The 22,184-nt window shown below is 43.3% G+C and overlaps 1 protein-coding gene across 1 annotated transcript in view; it reads left to right on the top strand.

Moving 5' to 3' along the window:
- Positions 1 to 22,184, top strand: part of LOC122809378 — a 385,771-nt gene that overhangs the window by 337,413 nt on the left and 26,174 nt on the right. The window contains exon 9 of the mRNA XM_044080830.1: positions 18,853 to 18,960. Within this exon, the coding sequence (XP_043936765.1) occupies positions 18,853 to 18,960 (108 nt within the window). The remainder of the gene's footprint in view (positions 1 to 18,852; positions 18,961 to 22,184) is intronic.

Below are 22,184 nucleotides of genomic sequence, written 5' to 3'. Positions count from 1 at the left end.
CATGATCTTCAAATGTGGGTTAATTTATGACGTTTATTGAAGAACAATTACTCGTTTTAGTATCTAATATTGATGTATTTCTTGCTTATTGTTGATGTACAACATAAAACAGTAGAAATTTCCATGTTAAATTGAATCTACGGGATGTCTTTGTAAATATTTTAGTTAATCATTTTATTATTTTGCTTATAAATTATTTGACATATATGTTATAACCTTTATTTGTCAAATTTCAGATGAATATCTATGATTGTGTGTAAATTTGTTTTAATCAAAAAAAAATCAATAAAAATAGTTAAAAAAAGCAGAAAAAGGGAAAATATTAACATTTCTAACACTCCAAAGGATTTAGAAAGGTTTAGCACTAAACAGGGATCCTCTTCTTAGCAAATGGGATATGCACAAATATATTGTTGAAAATTTAGCAAAACACTCGACACCTAAACCATATAGAAGTAAGAACTTTTTTCCATAAAGATTCATTATCACAATAACAGATGCCTGCCCCAAAAAAACAAAGTTCAGATGATGTAAATTTTGCTGAGTGACAGTGTTTTTTAACCAAGAATTCTTCGATAGTATGCATCAATTTCAATATTTAGACAGATAGAGAAACTGGAAGCTCTTAATTATGAGTATGGATAGTAAGATACATGCAATGAAAATGTTTTAGTTCCTTTAGTTTTAAATACAAATCAGGCATATTTTTATCAACCTGAGGATCAGTTGTTGGCAATAATTAATTAAGGAATTTACTTGGTAGGGGAAGAAGGCAAAAGTTAAGTTGGATAAGTTGCCCCCCCCCCCATAGAACAAGGGACATTAGGATTAATTGATTTGAATGGGATACTTTAGAGGTATGCCATTAAGGCTCACAATCATAATACAAGCAGAGGGCTATAAATCGACCTGCAAAGAGATGATGATGAAAGGGGGGGGGGTTGAGGAATGAGGAGAGCAGGAGTTTGGATTCAGGTCCTTAAGAGAATAAAACATACAGTATGGTATGTTCATAAAGCAGCACAAAGCAGTCTGAGAATGAAGACAACATGGGATTAGAGAAAGGAGACTTTTCCAATAGGATGAACTGCTAATAGAGGTATAAAAATAGGAAAGAGGGTCTGGAATTTATAGGAGATAACTGGCAAAGGAGCCAAGGTATTTGGAAGCAAATAACTAGAGAGGGGAAAGGAATAAAGTGGATGAGGCCAAGCATGAATTTGGACTGCATGTTACAGATTGTCTTCCCTACCAGGGACTGATATCAGAGTATAAGCAAAGGTACATAAGATACATGTATAAGGGAGTGTTAAAGGAAAGACAAGCTCTGGTAGAGCTTTTAGTTGAGTATAGAACAGAAGTTGCTCTTAAAAAGGGAGTATCAGTAGGACATGTAAAATATTGCATGAAGACAATAACAATTAATCACAGGAGGTTAGAAAAGTTTGGGAAGAGAGACTAAAAAGACAATATTCAAAGGAACAATGGGAGGACTTCTTTATGGCTCCCTAGTATGCAACAAAGTCCAGAAGGTTTAGGATGTTTGCTTAGAGTTTTTTGCATAGATATTTATATACCTCAAGCAGACCAGGCAATTCTTCGTAATGTAGATAGCAAATGCTAGAGGTGCGATGGGAAAGAGGGAAATAAATGGGAACATGTTTTTTTTGGTGTGTAACAAGTTGTCAGCTTTTAAAATTTCGCTGCAGAGCATTTTGTCAGAAATGGTGGAGCAAATAGTTGTAACTAATGAAATTATTCTTTTGATCTGGGACATCGGATCTGAATCATCTAGACATAGTAGAACCTTAATAGGTTTAATGGTACTGGCTGCTAAAAAAACAATTACTAAGAAATGGGAATCAAAATCTAAAGCCACTGTAACCAAAACACTGAATATTGTAAAGAAGACAAAAGAATTGGAGGTGAGGTCTTTAGAAATGGCAATGTGCAAATTACATAGAAATTAAATTTGTGGGGACAGTACATGCAGAATAATGTTCATGAGGAGGAGGGAGGTTTATGGAAAGGCAGGAATTGAGTTATTTAATATTGGAGTAAACGATAATTAAGTGGAAAATATGTAATATACTGCATGAAAATAATGAAAATATCACTTTAATATTCTACTAATGTATTCGTACCGTTGCTGTTGTGTAAATTTTGATTGAACAAATACGTTAAAAAAAAAAATATATATATATATATATATATATATATATATATATATATATATCTTATTTTGAAAAAGATGATCGACAATGGCTATATCTTATTTTGAAAAAGATGACTGACAATGGTTATAACTCTTTTACTGAAATGGAACATTTAACAACGCCAACAGAATTCCAAGGAATAAAGATAATTTCTCACCATACCTCCCAACCGTACCAAATTCCTTGAAATTTACAGATTTTGAAGGCAAAATAATGGGGTGCCACGAATTCCCGAGTTGCTCCTTCAAATCACGATTCTTTCTAATTTTACAATTTTAAGTTACAGCTAACATCATCACACATCACCAGCATGTCCCGCAACATCATCAATGTGCAGAGGTGTGCGTGATGACTTCAGCTTCATGAGATAGTGTCTGACTGCCTGGTGATTAAAAAAAAAAAAAAAAAAAAAAAAGTTCAGCTGTTTACAGCCGCAGCCCACCCACAACTTACGGCACTTAGCAGCCAACCAAAGAGGACATTGAGTCAATGCAACAACATCACATCAATGTGACAACAAACCCAGGCCCAGAGGACTACTAGAATGATTTGAATCTGCTTGCCTTGTACTGTTTTGAGGGGATAGCAGTGGTGGAACTACAGGCCGGTGGTAGGTAGCAATATGGTGCAAGTGAACTTCTGTAATACAAAGTAGATAGGCTGATGGACAGACACTACACTCACCCACCGGTGTCCACAAGATGAGGAAATTTACTATGTTAAGTTGTCCATCTCGCCTTCGTTCTTGCTGTTTGAGATCTTGTTTGGGTTCGCAGCCAATGCTCGGCTCCGACTCTGCCATCTTCTATAGCTTGAGAGCTGTTTACTGGCTCGAGGCTGCCCCTTATCCCAGCATGCCCAGCGTCAACTACCCAGATCTTGTTTGCCGTTTCAGCTGCGAGGTTGCTTCCTTACTTAATATTCCTTTATCCCTTATCGCTTTCTTGTGTATTTTAGCTTTGTTGGCCGTCGCTCCTTAACTCGCAGGCCTTCTGTTCCCTTGAACTCGTTTAAATTAGAGAGCCCCCCCTCCCCCCCCCAGGATAGCCATTTAAATTAGAGGCTTTCCTTCTGTTCCTTAACTGTAAAAAAAAAAAAAAAAGTCTATTTGTTTCTTGTTTTTTGTAGTATAGCTTTTTATTATTGTTGTTGTGGTTGTTGTTACTATAATGTCTAAAGATACCAAGGTATCTGGCTTCAAAAAGTGTGACTCATGCTGTCAGAAAATGTCTCTGACAGATAGGCACACTAGTTGTGTATATTGTTTTGGGCACTGTTCACATGCAGGACTCCTGTTCTACATGTCACGCTTTTTAGTCCAAGGTTCCTGCTGGAGCGCAAAACAAATTAATCCTTCAGGGATTATTGAAGCCTCAGGATTCTCCGGCTAAAAATACTCAGCTAGCGAAATCCCCTAAGTCTGTCAAGCCATCGGCTCTGCCTTCGGAGCCAACTCCTTTACTTGACCAACCAAGTATGTCGGTGCCGGCTGGCACTGACAAGACAACTCCTCCGTCGGCTCCATCTGCTATTTCGGAGCCGTCTTGGGGCCATAAGAGACTGAGGTCTCAGTACTTGGAGTCCATTCACTCGGCACCTCAGTCACCTTTGTTACAGAGTGAAAATAGCCATCATTCTTCCCACTCCTCTCGATCCTCTAGATTATCGGATCATGATGTGGAGAGAGTAGTAAGTAGGTTGCTTAAGTCACAGGCACTGGCAAAAATTCTGTCCAGCCCACCTCAACAGGTATCGGCTCCAACTGCCTCTATTTCTGTTCCTCCTCCAACTACATTTAGCTCTGAGCCGGAGACCATGGATCCACAGGTAGTAGAACCATCGGCACCGATCATCTCTCCTTCAGTTCCGACGTCTGCTCTGATTACCTCGATTGTACCTTCTATCGAGGGATCTGGGCGCCGAGGCTCTCTCGTCGGCTCTGAGGGGGGGAGTGGCATCCGACACTTGTCCGACCCCGTTCTCCCCCTCAGAGCTTCGGCACAGATGAGCTCGGCTCCAACATCGGCCTTGGAGCCATCACCCTCGATGCAGAGAAAGACCCCTGTTTCTTTGGAGCCGGAGCTTTCTCTGCCTAGAGGTCGGGACGCCTTCAAGGTCATGCGTAGTGTGCTGTCCCCCAAAACAGCTCTACTGCCAGCTCCATTGGCTCCTTCCCCTGTGGTGTCTGTTCCAACCTCTACTCCTCCTCCAGACCCCAAGTGTAGGGAACCTATGCCCTAGGACACCCCATTGGGTGATCCCTATTCTTCCGAAGCCTCCCCTGATCACTCGGAGGAGCCTCCCTGGAAGAAGTGCAAGAGGAAGCATATAGACTCCCCTGAGTCTGTCACTTCAGATACAGACATGGATGAATCAAAAGGGTTCCCAAGGTCTCCCTCTGAAGATGTTTCCTTTTCAGATATCCTTGAAATGCTTAGACAGAGGAGGGACTGGACTTCCCTAGCCCCTACTGAGGATGAGTCTGTATACCTGGATACATTCGGTTCCCGACTTTCCCACCTCCTGGGTATCTCCTCCTTTCGATCCACTCATGTCTGTAGTGTCTCGAAAGGCTTGGTCAGCTCCAGATTCTGTGGAACCTACTCCAAGGAGACCAAACAAATTTATTATAGCCCCCCAGGACAAGCAATTCCTCTCCAAAGGTTTGCCCGTTGATGCCATGGTGGTAGCAGCAGCCACCAAGACAGAGTTAGCAGAAACCTCTTCATCTGTTCATCCTCCGAACAAAGAGTCTCGGACGATGGACAGATATAGAAAGCGAATGTTTGCTTCAGCAACCTTTTCAATGAGGTCCCTGAATTATCTATGCCATTTTACACATCTTCAAAGGGATCTCCTGAAAGCGCTTGGAGATACCCTTCAAGATCCTACAGCTGAGGGAGCACCAGCCGAAGTAGCTTCTCAGCTTGCGACTCTTAATTCCATAGTCAACTCCTCCATGAGGCTGATTTCCTATGCATCCGATGGAGCGAGCAGAGCCGCAGGGACAGGTGTGGCTCTCAGGAGACATGCTTGGATGCGGCTGTGTCCTTTTGTGGAACCCTTTCGAGTGTCCTTCACCAATACTCCCTTTGGCTGCTTTCTCTTTGGGCCTCAGGTGAAAGACACGTTGACCAGGTGTGAGCAGGAAGGCAAGACACTCTCTGCCGTGGGAGTCCATTTTTCCACTCCTTCCAGACCTTATCCCAAGGGTCAGAAGAGTGGAAAGATGTGGTTCCAAAAATCCCAGGGACCCTTGCCTGACACACGTGGTGATTTTTCCCCCAGGGGCAGAGGGGGAAACAACAATAGACGCCGCCCTTGTGGCAGAGGTGGACCGCAAAACCAGGGTGACAGAGAAACCTTCAATGCCAAACCCTTCCAGCATCCCTGAAGGGTTGCCCGAATGCTCACCTCTGGAGGCAGTTGGGGGAAGACTTTCACTGTACCCAAAACCTGGCAAAATATAACAAGAACAGATGGGTACTATCCATCATATCCAGAGGTTACAAAATTCCCTTCCATCAATCCTCCATAGAATCAAAAAAGCCCATCCCAGATGTCCCACCCAATCTAAGGGATCAAGCAGTCACAGAAGTTTCAAGACTGCTAGAAAAAAAAAAGCCATTCAAGAAGTCCCTGCAGACCAACTAGGATCCGGAACTTACTCGAGATTCTTTTTAGTACCAAAAAAGACAGGGGACTGGAGACCAATACTGGATCTCAGCAGATTCAACAAATCTGTATAAAAAGAAAAGTTCCGGATGGTGACACTGCAGTCCATTTTCCCTTTTCTGGGTCAGGACAATTGGATGTGCTCTATAGATCTTCAGGACGCGTGCTACCATATCAAGATGGACAGATGCTCCAGGAGATTTCTTCGCTTCTGGATAAGGGCCAGTCATTACCAGTTCAGAGCTCTGCCCTTTGGTCTCACCTCAGCCCCCAGGGTGTTCACCAAGTGTATGGCAGTAGTCACGGCTCACCTGAGACTTCAAGGATTCCAGGTGTTTCCCTATCTAGACAACTGGCTCCTGACTGCTTCCACCAGGCGTCAACTCTTAGAGGCACAGGATTATACAATCACATCATGCACTCAACTAGGCATTACAGTAAATTTCGAAAAATCTGCTTTGTTGCCCTGTCAGTCTATAACATGCATAGGAGCAGAATTAAACACAAAAGAAATGTTTGCAAGATTACCATAGGAAAGAGTTTCCACTATTCGTCAACAAGTGTTAATTCTAATGCACAGCAAAAGGGTTCAAGTCAGACATGTCCTCCAAGCTCTAGGCTCCAAGGCAGCTGCCGTTCTTCTTGTCCCATTAGCGCGTTTCCACATGAGAATCCTTCAGTGGCTTATTTTCACACAATGGTCTTTCCAGTAACTACCTATGTCTCACATGATCCTGATCACAGAACATGCAAAAGGCACTTTTCTTGGTGGATGGTCTCCCCACTAGTAATTCAGGGCAGACCTTTCATACAACCCCCTCCGGTAGCCACATTGACCACGGACGCCTCCCTGATAGGGGGGGGGGCATTATCTAGGCAGGACAGTCCAAGGCACTTGGCAACCTCACGAGTACCATCTGCATATCAGTGTCCTAGAAATGAGAGTGGTTCTCCTAGCGTTGCAAGCCCTTCAAGACACTCTTCCTTCCGGGACCATTGCAATCCAAACGGACAACATGTCAGTGGTGTGGTACATCAACAAACAGGGCGGGACCAGGTCTTACCCCTTGTGTCGAGAAGCACTCAGACTGTGGCAATGGGCGATTTCCTCCCAACGTTTTCTGATAGCAACGCACATCCCTGGGAAATCCAACGTTATAGCGGACAGGCTCAGCAGAGCTATCCTCATGCCTCACGAGTGGTCTCTGAATCAGGAAGTTGCGGATCTTATCTTCCGCAAATGGGGACAGCCTTGCTGTGACCTATTTGCCACTTCTCTCAATAACAAATGCAGCAGCTACTTCTCCCTACTTCCTCTTCCAGGTCATATACCCAGAGATGCTTTACTCCACGATTGGCCTCAGGGACTCCTTTACGCTTTTCCCCCTTTTCCCCTAATTCCAAGACTCCTACAGAAAGCAAAATTATTGGGTTGCAAAATGATCCTCATTATCCCATATTGGCCTCGACAAATATTGTTCCCGTTCCTACACCTCCACCTTCTGGATCAACCGTGTTCCAGATCTTCTGATTCACCAGTCAGGCGGGCTGCACCAATCCCTTCAAACTCTCCAGCTCACAGCTTGGTTACTCCACTTCCAACCTTAGCCAGGCTTTCCAATATCTCCCCAGCAGTCCATGATATTATTGTTTCCTCACATAAGTCTACTACGAGGAAAGCGTATGCTAGTAAATGGAAACTGTTTTCTTACTGGGCAGAATCTAGAAATTTGGATCCTTTCTCAGCCCCAGTCCATTAAATTCTTAAATTTCTAACACAGCTTTTTCAGTCTGGTGTGGCTTCCGCTACCATTAGAGTACAACTAGCTGCCATTTTTAATTTTCATATCAGTATGTTTAATTCTAGCATAATGTCTCATAAGCTCTGCAAAGCCTTTATGAAAGGAACATCTCTTCTTAGACCCCCAGTTAGAGATCCTCCCCCTCCTTGGGATCTCAATTTAGTTTTAGCCTCCTTAATTTTGCCTCCCTTTGAAGCGGCAGCATCATGCTCTTTAAAATTTCTTTCTTGGAAGACACTTTTTCTGGTTGCTATCACTTCAGCTAGACATGTCTCAGAACTTCAAGCACTATGTGTTCATCCTCCTTACCTGGTGTTTCACAAGGACAGAGTTTCTCTGAGGACCAATCCATCCTTTATTCCTAAAGTCTGCTCAGAGAACAATTTAAATCAATCCATAGATCTCCCAGTTTTCTTTCCTAATCACAGCAACAAGGCAGAATACAAGCTCCGCCAACTGGATGTACACAGACAATTGCATTTTTACCTCCATAGAATAAAGGAACTAAGAAAATCAGACCAGTTATTTCTTTCTTATGCTTTCAACAAACAAGGCCTTCCAGTTTCTAAAGCGACCTTATCCAGATGGTTATCTGATACTATTACCTTTATTTATCAGTTATGAAATAAAGAGCTACCAGCTAAACCAAAAGGTCATTCCACTAGAGCATTAGCCACCTCTGTAGCTTTTCAGTCTAGGTTGCCCATAGACTCTATCTGTGCAGCTGCCACTTGGGCAAACCCCTACACTTTTATCTTTCATTACAAGGTAGATATGGTCTCCCGGAGCAGAGCTTCCTTTGGTTCTACTATTCTGAAGAGTTTGTTCCAATGAGCCACCCGGGATTTTAGGTGCTAGGGACACTGTCCCAAACAGCAAGAACGAAGGCTAGATGGACAACTTAACATAAAGAAGTTATGGACCTACCATAACGTTCCATGTTAGTTGTCTTCATCTCGCCTTCCTTCTTGCATCCCTCCCTTTTTCCCCCTTCCTAGAGGATTGTGTGGAGTTCCCTTTTGTTTTCACTGGCTGAGCATCTTTTATTACTTTACATGCCAGGTAATTTATAACTCTTTCCTTGTTTAGGTGTATTGGACAACCAGTTTTTAGTAACTGGTTACTCTACTTATGTCTAGTATGCGCTATCACAAATGAGATCTGGGTAGCTGATGCTGGCCATGCTGGGATAAGGGTTAGCCTCGAGCCAGTAAACAGCTCTCGAGCTATAGAAGATGGCCGAGTCGGAGCCATGGATTGGCTCCGAACCCAAACAAGATCTCAAACAGCAAGAAGGAAGGCAAGATGAAGACAACTAACATGGAATGTTATGGTAGGTCCATAACTTCTTTTTCTCCAGCTCAACCTCAAGGTAAGGAAAAAAGAAGACAAGTCAAGGATCTGTGAAGTTCAGATAGATTGCATTTGCACCTTGTCAGAAATGAGACTCCTGAGCTCTGCATAAGGTTGCTTGAATATACTTGACGTTTTAATGTATCTGTTTGGGGAAAGTTTATTAATCAGCAAAGCAGGATCCAATTCACTTGCTTTAGTTTCCTCCTATCCCTGTCACTATTATGCTTTTGTGCTATCACTCGTATTTATTCCCTGCCAGCATAGTTTGCACTTTTTGTTTCATAACTGGCTGTGTGTTTTTGGATTGCCCTCAACAGCCTTGATATTTTAAACCTTGTTCTGTAACTAATATATGAGATCACATCATTTTGTTAATCATCTTTTCTTTGCTCTTTCTATCATGTTAAATCTAATGTCTTTTGGTAGGCCGATGCACACACAGGTCAGAATGCTGAAATCAAATGGGGGGGGGGGGGGGGGTTGGTCTGTCGGAAACAGAAGAAAACTGACAAGGAAAACATATCCCTTATTGTATTGTTAGAATTCATTTGATGTTTTACAAAAATTTTATCTATTTTCATTTGCATTTTAGTTTTATATACGTTCAAAGTTTGATACAAACTCAAATGTTAGTATAAATGAAAGACTATTGTTTTGGTTATATTTTGTGTTTAATATTTTGTCTGTTCTTCAGTTTGCTTTTGAATGTTGGTATCCCACAATTCCATTTGGGTGTGTGGGGTTACATAATTATGTATGCAAATGCTATGTTAATTAGTGTCCAGATTTTTGTCCAGTTTTACCTACTTTTCATGGGCCTTTGTCCAGATTTCTGATGTTTCCAGATTGAGAGGTATGCTTCTCACTATCTTGGCAAAAGCGCAGCTGCAATGAAAAATATTGATTAGTTAATTTTATTAAAAAAGAATGGCCTAATAATACAAAAAGTCCCACTTTCTGAGTCAGCTGAAGTAATAACTTAATAGATATTTATCCTGACTTGAGTGTCAGCTTCTGGAACCTTACCTGGGGAGTGAGGAATGTGTTGCTGAGGCTAGTATTATGCATTAACAGTATACAAAATTAATATAAAAATAGAATGACAAGGATTTAGAAATTGTGTGCTTCCTGTAATTATTGAAATTCTAGAGATCTTTTTGCCATCAAATGACATTCCCAGCCACAAGCAATCCTCATGCTTAATATTTATTGGCTATAACCCTTTCTTTGGTTTTATACTTTAAATAAATTTTTCTTAGTTATGTTACCATCTGGTATTTCATTACAACTGCAAAATGTTATTGTACAAATTGAAATTAATTGCTCAGAAACAGATGTAGTTCAGCTTGGTATTATGGTCCCTCTACATACATACAGCCTATCTCGGAATATGTAATTAAGATTTTGGGGTTCAGCTGAGTCCTTGTGCCATCCTTTTAAAAGTTAATTGTAATATTTCCATGGTAACAATGATAGGGAAGATCTGCAGTCAGTGAGTATGCCATTTGCATACTCTTCTCCTCTCCATTGCTAATCAGTGTTCTTCAAATAGGGCTGTGGTCATGATATCTATGCTAAACACTGGGTAAAGTTTTGTTGAATTAAGGTCTAACAAAATGATAACTTTCTACATTGTTGATTACAGCAACAAAATACAAAAAAACATGGGGAGGGTAAACCACTCTATACTACCCACTCCCCGGTGTTTTTATTATATTAACTCTGAGACTGCACAACAGTGAGACTGAGGAGAAACTTTATTACCTTCATTGCTCCATGATCTCATCCTTCTCAGTGATGACCGTTTTTGATGAAATATGTGAAATAATGGAAATGGTGGTAAAAATTAAAGATTCCTGTTTCTTCAAAACACTGTTTATGAAATGCATGATACATGTGGTCAGATGTTAAGGATAGCAGTCTCCCAAACAGTTTCTGCCTCTTGTATATGGTGCCACTTAGAGTGAGCAAAAGACACTTTTAGAACTTGTGGGGTGTGGTCATTTGGAATATTTTCCATTCCCACAGGAAGGACAGTGTTTGATGCATTTGGAAAGCAGTAACCTTGTTTAGAGCTGAGTAGTAAAAGATCCGAGGGAAATTATTAAGAAATAATACTTTTTATCATTGGAGTACCACCCTGATCATATGTAATGATTTATGTCCATGAGATTGTGAGTTTTACATAGCCTTCTAGAACTCTCTCTTCACGATTACCCTCAAGTTGCACAGAGCTAAGATGTACAACATATGGCTGGAGCTAAATTCCATAACAAGGTTACTAATACTTTTTGAGAAGTTCTTTTTTTTTCAGTTTTATTTTTTGTTATTTTTCTTTTAAGTTCATCAAAGTTATCAAGCACAGGATACAAGATACTGGTCATTAAGTAACAAAGACATACACAAATGAAATGATCATGCTAGCAGTATCAACAGTCGTACCAAATGACAGCTCCCCATATAACAGCATTGACTAATATATGGTGTGGAATTTGTTTGTAGTGAATATAGAGGGAAAGGTTGTTTGGTTAGTAAGTATGCTGTCGAGAACCAGGAATCTGTTATAGTTCTGGCAAAATCCAAACTATTTACAATATATACAACAATATATACAGTATTTACAACATGGATGCCACTTTGAGATGAATTATGGGGTGTTTGCAGTGTCTAACATCTAATTAGGGGTGGAAAAGTTGGGTTTGAACTTTAGTTTATCAACGGTCTTCATAAAGTTCGGACCTAATATGGTGAGGAATCCTGTTAATTAGTCAATATGGATTCAAGAAGAAGGCTCCAGAATGTCTGGTAGTAATTAAATTTGGCGTCTTTTTTGGGTAATAATTTATGTTTGGTTATAAATATTATAGCCATATTTCTAAAATTATTCCAGGAAATGTTATCTTTGTAAAGCCAATTTTTTGCTATGAAGTGCTTGATTAGGGCACACATTGTGATTAAAACATGCTTACGTATTACTGTGAGGAATTTTGGTACTACGTGAAGAATTATGATTTCCCAGGAGAAAGTGTTTTTTTTCATACCCCATCTTTTCTAGTCTTGCTCTAAAAGGGCACCAAAGATTATAAATTGTTTTACAACTCCAAAAAACTTTTTGAGAAGTTCTTTGCTGACACATTTGCACTGGCCATCCTACTTTGGATGGATGCAGCTCAAAGCAATTTTATAAACTCAAAGCTCCATTCCATTGACTGTACTATTTCAAAGATCTGCTCATCACATATGCGTCTAACATTATCAATTCAGTTCATCAGGTAACGAAGAGTTAGAGGTACTAAGAATGTACTTAAAATCTTCCCACAAATGTGTGTTCATCTGCACAACTTCCACTTTATAAAGTTCTCATCTTTGCTGCATATGAGACTAGGATACATTGCAAAACTTCAGAGACACACCCAAAGCACTCTTATTTCAGTTGGATTTTAAGATGAATACTGAACATTGTAGCACATGACTGGTTAGAATGCATTTAGTTGTTTTAATTTATTTTGTGCATTTGATGTAAATTATAGAACTATTTTATATTTTCAGTTTTAATTTTTTTACGTCATCGAACATTTGAAAAAAAGGATTTTATAAGTAAAGATCTGAAGTAGTTAACTTCATTTGGGCATCAACCTATGGGTCTTCGGATCCATATCGGATCTGAGCCGGCAGTTTCCAACAGCAGAGATCTGAGCTCCAAGCTCCTCCCCTTACCCATAATCCCCTACCAACCGTATCTGACCTCTGATCTAGTTTGCCGCGGTTGAAGCCAGCAGCTTGATCCTTGAGTTCCAGGCGTTAGTCAAGACTTGTGAGAAAATTTTGATCTTTTCTTTACCTTTTCTGTCATAAAAGAGTGTTGTGTGTGTTTAGCTTTCCCTTGTAGTTTTTCTCTTCAAATTTAATTTTAGCTTATCCCCCCCCCCCCCTGTGAGAGCGTTAGGGCGTGTGTCTGTGTGTGGTTGGGGCCTAGTGTGTGTGTGTCTTCTTTCCAGTAATGTCTGAGGCCCCAAAGACATTTTTTTCTAAATGTACCGAGTGTGGCCATAAGCTATCCCCAGCGGATGGCCACACTCTGTACGTGTTGTGCCTTGGGGTTGATCACCAATCCTCTGGATGCAATATTTGCGCGGTGTTCAACCCCAGGGCACTTAAGGACCGGAGGTCGAAGTTGATTCTGACGGGACTTTCCAACCTCCGGTCCCCCCGTGGCGCCTACCGCAGCTGCAGCAGTACCCACGACTGCTTCCCTTCCTCTGGCCGGGACTCAACCTCCCACCTCGGGCCAGGAGGATAGGGAAGCCAGAAAAGAGAAGCGCAGGGAGAAGCACCACAAGCGGCAGGCCGAGGCCTCTACATCGGTCCCGCCAGCTAAGCGGGCTTCTCCCTCCAAGACCCCTGAGCCTTCTCCTTCTCGGCTCCGGTCACCTTGCTTCTCACTGGGGCCGGAGGAGGAGGAGGCCCGATCTCCCTCGTGGTCGAGGCGGCACTCCCGTCCCACCTCAGTGGCCTCCTCTAGGTCTACTAAAAACCTAACGGACGCAGATTTGGACCGGATGATGAGAAGATTCCTCCAGGCCCAACTGCAGATGGGAGTGCTCTTGCCTGCCCCCCCCCCATTTTTTTTGCCCCAACCGCTTCTTCTCCAACCTGCTTCCCGGGTTTGGAGTCCTCAGAGCTGAGCAGCGTTGGAGCCGGGGGTGTGTCGGCGCTGATACTATCGGGTACTTCGGCGCCGACAGCACCCTTAAGTCTGTCAGGTCCCTTTTCGGCAGATCCGAGCTCTCGAAGCCGAGAGCTGAGCTTCGGATCCGAGGGTGTCAGTCTACCTTCAGCTCCATCCAGGTCGGAGCATACTTGCCCATCGAATCCGATAGCGTTGGCGCCTGCCCCGATTCGCTCATCGGATCCAAGGGAGGGTTTGCTCTCGGATCCCAGAGAGAGCATCTCTCCTTCGGCTTTCGACGTGGTGGAGAGGACTCTGTCGAGGGATTCCAGGCCCTCGGCCACAGCTACGGCTCCACCCCACACTCCCTCTCAGTTGGCTCCAACTTCCATCACCCAGCCCCAGGGACAGCCTGCTCTAACATCCCAGGTAGTTCCCTTGTTGGGACATGATGAGCCTGGTGAGGCCTCCTCGGACAGCCCCCCCCAGGAGGTCCCTCACAAGCGCAAGTGCAAAAGGAGGCACTTGGACTCCCCTGAGTCCTTAACCGAGGACACAAGATTTGGAGGAAGGGGAGGGTTCCCCAAGATCACCCCCCGAAGACGTCTCCTTCAGAGACATCATGGAGATGCTCAGGATAAGGGGAGGGTGGTCCGCCCCAAAGCCTACCTTGGACGAATCTGTGTTCCTGGAGGTGTGTGAAGCAGGCCCATCTACCTCTTGGGTGTCCCCTCCAGCCGACCCCCTAGTAGACCTGATAAGTACCAGGGCTTGGAAGGAGCCGGGCACTGTGGAGCCCGTCCCGAAGAGACCTGATAGGATACTTAGTCCCCCCCCCGACAGAATGCACTGGAGTAAGGGATCCCCGGTAGATGCCATGTTGGTGGCGGCAGCCACCAAGAGGGAACTGGCCCAAGAAAGTCCCTCGGTCCATCCTCCTAGCAAGGAGTCTCGGGCGATGGACCACCTTGGGAAGCGAGTCTTCAGTTCAGCTACCTTCTCGGTAAGGTCACTGAACTACATGGCACATGTCATACGGCTCCAGCGAGACCTTATTAAAGAGTACGCTGGGTCGCCCCCGGAGTCCATGTCGACGGAGGACAAGCAGGTGTACTCTACCCGAATGGCCACTCTAAGGTCTATTTCTAATACCTCTGTGCGGCTACTATCCCATGCTACGGAAGGAGCCGCTAGAACTAGCGGAGCGGGCATCGTCATGAGGTGACAGGCATGGCTCCGCCACTGTGATTTCATGGAACCCTTTAAGGCATCGTTCGCTAATGCCCCATTCGATGGTTCTGCCCTCTTTGGCAAAACCGTACGCGAAAATTTAGTCCAGAGTGAAAAGGACGGGAAGACGTTGTCTGCCGTCAGAGTCCGCTTCTCTGCTTCCCAGAGGTCTTTCTCCAAGAACCAAAAGGGACAGAAGAAGATGTGGTTCCGGAAGTCGCAACAGTCCTGTGACGTTCTGGACACCCAGTCCTTGCCAGGCAGAGGAGGACAGGGTGGACGCCGCCTTAAGGGCAGAGGGGGTCTGAGGAGTTTTGGGTCCAGAGAATCATTCTCTGATCGGCCCACGCAGGAACCCTGAGGGTTACCCGACTGCTCCACTCTGGAGGCAGTCGGGCATTTTTTGAGGCACCTGGCAGCTTGGGAGTCCATCACGACAGACCGCTGGGTGCTTCGTATCATATCCAGAGGTTACCAAATCCTGTTTCTTCATCCCCCTCGCAATCCCAGATTCCTCCCCAATGTCCCCCCCCCGATCAGAGGGGGGCCGCGGCTGCGGAAATCCAGCAGCTGCTAGAAAAAAGAGCCATTCAGTACGCCCCCCCCCCAGACCAGTTCAGATTGGGCTTTTACTCCAGGTTCTTCTTGGTGCCAAAAAAGACGGGGGACTTAAGGTCAATACTCGATCTATCCCTCTTGAACCTGTCAGTAACCAAGGAAAAGTTCCGGATGGTCACACTTTAATCCATTCTCCCCCTCTTGCAGGAGAATGACTGGATGTGCTCTATAGACCTCAAGGATGCGTACTACCACATCTGGATGGACAGATGCTCCAGGAGGTTCCTCCGCTTCTGGCTAGGAGACAGCCATTACCAATTCAGGGTCCTTCCCTTTGGTCTCACCACAGCCCCCAGCATGTTTACCAAGGTTTTGTTAGTAATAGCGGCCCACCTGAGACTCCAGGGAATTCAGGTCTTCCCCTACCTGGACGACTGGCTCCTGACCGCCCCCACAAGGTATCTACTCTGCGCGGCCAGGGACTCTTTCCTCCATCTAGCTCCCCAGCTGGGGAACACAGTCAATGTAGAAAAATTTTCCCTTCTGCCGACACAAATAATAGACTTCATCGGAGCCAGATTGGATACAAGATCGGACCGACTTCGCCTCAGCAGGGTTTGCAGGAAGGCCCTTCTGTGGTGGCTTCAGTCCCCAGACCTCCTCAAAGATCGTCCCTTTGCAATGCCCCATCCCCTAACCACGGTGACCACGGACACCTCTCGCCTTGGATGGGGGGGGGCATTGTCTAGGCAGGACAGTCCAAGGCACGTGGAACCACACGGAGACCTCGCTGCATATCAATGTCCTACAGATGAGGGCAGTGCTGTTGGCATTGCAAGCACTCCAGAACCTTCTTCCCATTGGGACTATTGCAGTCCAGATGGACAACATGTCGGTAGTCTGGTATATCAACAAACAAGGGGGAACCAGGTCCTATCCACTTTGCCGAGAGGCCATGAGAATGTGGGAATGGGCGATCTCCACCAACCGCTTTCTCATAGCGATGCACATTCTGGGATGATCCAACATCCTTGTGGACAAACTGAGTCGCACGATTCTATTGCCGTACGAGTGGTCTCTGAATCCCGAAGTAGCGAAACAAATATTCTCCAAATGGGGTCAACCTTGTTGCAATCTTTTCGCTTCTCCCTCAAACACGAAGTGCAACGACTACTTTGCTCTAATTCCCCCACCCGGGGAATCCCCCCGAGACGCTCTGGTACATGCTTGGCCGCCCGGTCTCCTCTATGCTTACCCTCCTCTTCCTCTAATGCTGAAGTTCTTACAGAAAGCCAGACGGCTGGGGAGCAGAATAATCCTCATTGCCCCATTCTAGTGAATCCTCCCTGGATTCTGGATCCCATTCCGGATCTGATCTCGCACCCGTTAGACCTCCCGACCCCGAATCTGGACAATCTGAAGCTCACGGCTTGGTTGCTCCAGTTCCACTCCTAGCTAGGACTCCCGGTATCTCTTCCCCGGTCAAAGCTATCTTAGTGGCGGCCCACAAGCCGTCTACTAGAAGGCTTTATGGTAGCAAATGGAAACAGTTTTCTATTTGGGCGGAGCAACAGCACTTAGACCCCTTTACGGCTCCATTGCCTGTGGTGTTAGACTTTTTGTCAGGACTTTTCGACCAAGGAGCCAGCTCGTCCACGGTCAGAGTTCAGCTGGCAGCAATTTTGCATTATCACGTGGGGAGTGACCTAGGCCTTTTGATCTCAACCAGATTGTGTAAGGTCTTTTTGAAGGGTACCTTCCTACTAAGACCCCCGGTGAAGGATGCAGTCCCTCCTTGGGATTTAGCGCTTGTACTCCAGACTTTGACAGCTCCTCCCTTTGAGCCTGCAGCTTCAGTGGATCTTAAACTATTATCCTGAAAAACAGCATTTCTCGTCGCTATCACTTCGGCCAGAAGGGTTTCTGAGCCACAAGCCACCGTATTTGACCTTTCACAAAGATAGAGTATCCCTCAGGACCAATCCCTCTTTTCTTCCTAAGATTGCTTCTGAGTCAAATATCAATCAAACTATTAATTTACATGTCTTTTTTCCCAATTACCAAAACAAAGGCGAATACAAGTTTCACTCGTTGGATGTTCATTGACAACTACGTTTCTATTTACACAGAATAGCTGGTCATAGGCAATCAGACCAGCTGTTTATTTCCTTTGCCAAATCTAATTTTGGAAAATCAGTTTCAAAAGTCACACTGTCCAGGTGGATTTCACAGTGTATTCTACTAGCATATGAAAGTTCCGACCGGCCCGCACCCCAAGGAGTCCACGCCCATTCTACTAGATCAATTTCCACATCTGCTATATTTTGTTCTAGAGTCTCATTGGATGAAATTTGTTCGGCAGCCACTTGGGCTTCATCTCATACCTATATAAATCATTATAAGTTGGACCTGGTCTCCAGAGGGAGAGCATCTTTCTGCAGTGCTCTGGAACATCCTTCCATGAGGACTTCCCAAGATTTAGGTAGCTGGGGACTCTGTCCCATAGGTTGATGCCCAAATGAAGTTAACTACTTCAGATTAAGAAGTTATGTACTCACCATAACGTTCCATCTGAGTAGATAAACCTCATTTGGCAGCAACCGTCCTCCCCTCCTTCCCCCTGACCGTCGGATGTTTATATTACTAATTTTGACATCTGATTGTATCGAGATAAGACCATAGGCTGGCTATTTGGTGCAGGTCTTGCATTAGGCAAACTCGATCTGAGGTCAGGTAGGGTTGGCAGGGGATTATGGGTAAGGGGAGGAGCTTGGAGCTCGGATCTTTGCTGTTGGAAACTGCCGGCTCGGATCCGATATGGATCCGAAGACCCATAGGTTGCTGCCAAATGAAGTTTATCTACTCAGATGGAACGTTATGGTGAGTACATAACTTCTTATTTTGTGCAATTTATTGTGAACTGAAATGATTCAGTTACTGTTTGCAGACTTAGAAATGCACTTGAGTTTTGTGCTAAGGTGATCCTGAGTAGGGAGGGAGGTGAGATATTTCATGTCTGTGACTTGTTTTGGTGCGTGGTATACAGTGTGTTGTGCTATAGAAGCACTACACAGTGCCCTGTGTAAACTACTGGAACACCCCCCATCCTGGGACACATGAAACAGGTGTGAAAACATTCCAATAGGAAGTGTACAACATTACTCCTGTAGAAGCATAGTAGCGATATTCACTAAATTGTGTGCGTGTGTGTATGTGGGGGGTGTAAACCATGAGCACAGAAAGAGGTAGATGAAAGGTGAATGGCAAGGCTGATGGTACTTCATGTGAACCATAAAAAGTGACATTCTGCATTGTAACCTACATTGTCTGTTTTCTCACTTTCTAGGAAATTGGGTTTTGGTCAGATAAGTTTAAAAGGACTATTAAAAGAACAAGTTCCTCTAATGGAAAGAAGCCATGGTATAATCATATAATGGATACACTTGATAAACAGGTAACCACAGCCTTCAGTGTTTCTGTCTTATTAATAAAATACTTTTTTGGACACTTTTTTGTAGTAACAAGCAGGGGATCACCATATAACAGTGGGCTGTTTGATCATGTCCATCCTGCAAGGAGTAGCATTTAATGACTTGATTTTTGGGTCATTAAGATGACTACAGATATCTCCCAGACGTCAAGTAGCTGTCATGTCAATAAATGTTTTGGTCATCCAAAAGCCACAGAGCTGTGATTCTGAATTTTCACAGGTTAATACAAATGTTACGGGGGGTATATGACCATCATCTCAACTGTACGCTATGGTTTTTGGAAAACTGCATAGCTGCTAATTAGAGTGAATGATGTAACTCTGTGCTTTAGACATCAGTGGGGTAAACAGTTAGTATAACTGCTGTTAGCTAAAGTAAACTTAACGTCTAAGACCACCAAAATGTGTTACCTGGATCATATAATGTCATAGAAATCCAGGGAGCACATAGTGGATAGCTCCGTGGAAAGGCACAGATATTTGTTTCCTGTTGTATAACAGATTAGTTGAATGCTGTGACGGTACCTATTGTATCAGATAAACATTTGAATTTATATGTCAAAAAAATCGTATGCTTCACAGCCCTGTTAAATGTCAGTGCCACCCACAAACATGAAGCGGTAAACAGATTTGGTCAGATAATAAGGTATACTGCATCAAGGGTCCAGCAACGTTTGCATCAACTGCTGTAAGGAATTCATTGTAAGAATGGTAACACTTAAGTATTTTGGATGGAAAGTTTGTTTGGGGGGGCAATAGTATTGTGCCCTGGAATTTTTGAGCTTTCTGCTGTAGATAGGGACATTGCAGGCTGTGAAGCTGCACACAACACTTGTATTTCTCTCCTGCTGAACCACCACCTCGGCCTATATCATTAAAGATTAGCTACTAAGGGCTTAACAAAATAATAATTTCTAAAATGGGATGTAAACACGTTACCTGTGCAAAACTGTTTTGTTAGCCATTTGTTCTTAGTATGTGGACATTTTAATGCATTTCCTTACTTTGCAAATATATTACAATAGTTGAAAATAATTAATTCTTAAACGTTAAGCAGACAATTTTCTTTGTCTTTACCTGCTCGATTTCCTGAAGCCAGCTGACTGGGCACATCAGTGTATATGCTCTAAATGACAGATTTACAACCCAGATCATTTAATTTATTTGCTCTTGTCTTCACCCCTAAAATGTCACTTTGCTAACTCCCTTAAAGCACAGCATTCCAAATTAAAACTCTCAGAAACAAAACCTGTCAACAGACTACAGTATTATTCACTTAGACACAAAACACAACAGTTATCTCCCCATAAAACATTGATTCCAGTCCCACTTCTGTAAACTACAGTCTTTTGCCTTCAAAATTCCAGTGCCTTCCCCACAGCACAATAACAGGCATTACTATCCTCAAATTTAATTTTAACAATCACTGCTATAAGCCCACAATATCATCTACCACAACTAACACAATTCTTATACACTCTGCTGCTATAATCATCCTTCATTATATACCTCTACACATCCTTACCACATCTACTATCCTTCCAAACTTCTACACCCTACCTGACCCTTTCAGCACAACTAACTACTCGACATTCCTATCACCTTCAACTACAATAGACTCCCCTTCACCTAACAACTTCCAGAGCCAATCCACCACTCTGTAAATCTACTACAAACCACCAACACTCTCCCATTTCACACATTTAAACACAAAAGACCAAGCCACCTATTAAAAAACGTTTCCAAAACATACCTTTCATTTAACTACTATCATTATCATCCTACTCATAACATGTAATAAACCCTGTTGTGGCCTGTTAACCATTATCCCCATTACAGCCAATACATTTTAACCTTCTCCTGTTCTTTAAATAATGCCCATAGAATCAAAAAACAAACTAGACCAAATCAGTGTATTTGTCATTCCATCATATAACTACATCTGTTGACTCACTCCCAGACAAAAGCCCTAAAGGAGGATCCTTAGTCATTTTCAAATACCTGCTTAATACTTTAATTTTACCCCAATCAAACACCACTTCCAACTCAGACTCAAATGGGATACTTCTAAACATCTTAGCAATTGCATATCTTCCTCCTACATCCTCCTTATCTGGATTTAAATCTCTCATATCTACGATCATAAATATAACACAAAGAAGCAATAGCATTATCACCCTAGGATACTTCAGCTTTAAATTTACTGGAACCCAGTCTTCTGACATTTCAGAATTCCTGGCAGACCATTGATTTCTGCAACTGAATGCAGAATGCACAAGACCAAACCCCCAAATCATCCAGAAACTCCATCATATATCTCCTCATTACTGTCATTCCTACACGTATCAGCAACATCTCTATACTATGCCCTTAACTTAGAGACCACTGCCCAATCACATCCACCATCAACAACCAGGCAAACAAATTTCCTCCTATCATAAAGCCTCAATCCTCCGATACCAGCTCAAAACTAAAATCATACCTCACCACTCTTTATAGAGCAATCATACTAGCAATTAATGGACCCAACAGGGCAGCAACCTCTCGTACCAAAACCCTTCTCCTTCAAAATGAATTTCCACCCTAATCAAAACACTGTGCAAACCCATCAAAAATGACTAGATAACAAAAGACTGGTGCAGACCCATCAAACCCATCAAAAATGACTAGATAACAAAAGACTGTGCAGACCCATCAAAAATGACTGGATGACCAAGGACTGTGCAAGCCCATCAAAACCCATCAAAAATCACTGGATGACAAAAGAGCTCAACCAACTCCTAAAACAAAGGGATACGTTCATGAATACATAGGTAAATACCAGGCAATCAGTCTGCAAACCATTTCAAGCCTAACTGAAAACACCTATTCAAAAGTCCCTTCCAGCCTCAAGAAGAGTCATAGGTACATAGGTGAGTACTAGGCAGTTGGCAGAGAGGGTTAAAGTTGTAAGCTATATTTTATAATTTATTTATAATTTTCTGTGGTAGAGGGTTTGATTCCCTCAAGTCTTATTTGCTCATTGTGGGAACTTGAGCAAGTGATTTGGGGCAATTGGGAATTTGTGGCCCCTAAACTGCAAGTCTACTACCTACCTACAAACCTAAAAGGGCAAGATAAGATAGCCCGGGAGAATTTTTTGGCCATCCATCCAGTTACTTAGGTTTACTTTGAAGGTGGCAAGGGTA

Source organism: Protopterus annectens, chromosome 8.part0 (assembly GCF_019279795.1).
Source record: "Protopterus annectens isolate FY-2018-M chromosome 8.part0, PAN1.0, whole genome shotgun sequence".
Taxonomy (NCBI): domain Eukaryota; kingdom Metazoa; phylum Chordata; order Ceratodontiformes; family Protopteridae; genus Protopterus; species Protopterus annectens.
Note: the sequence above shows the minus strand (reverse complement) of the source record. Positions and strands in the feature narration are given on the sequence as shown.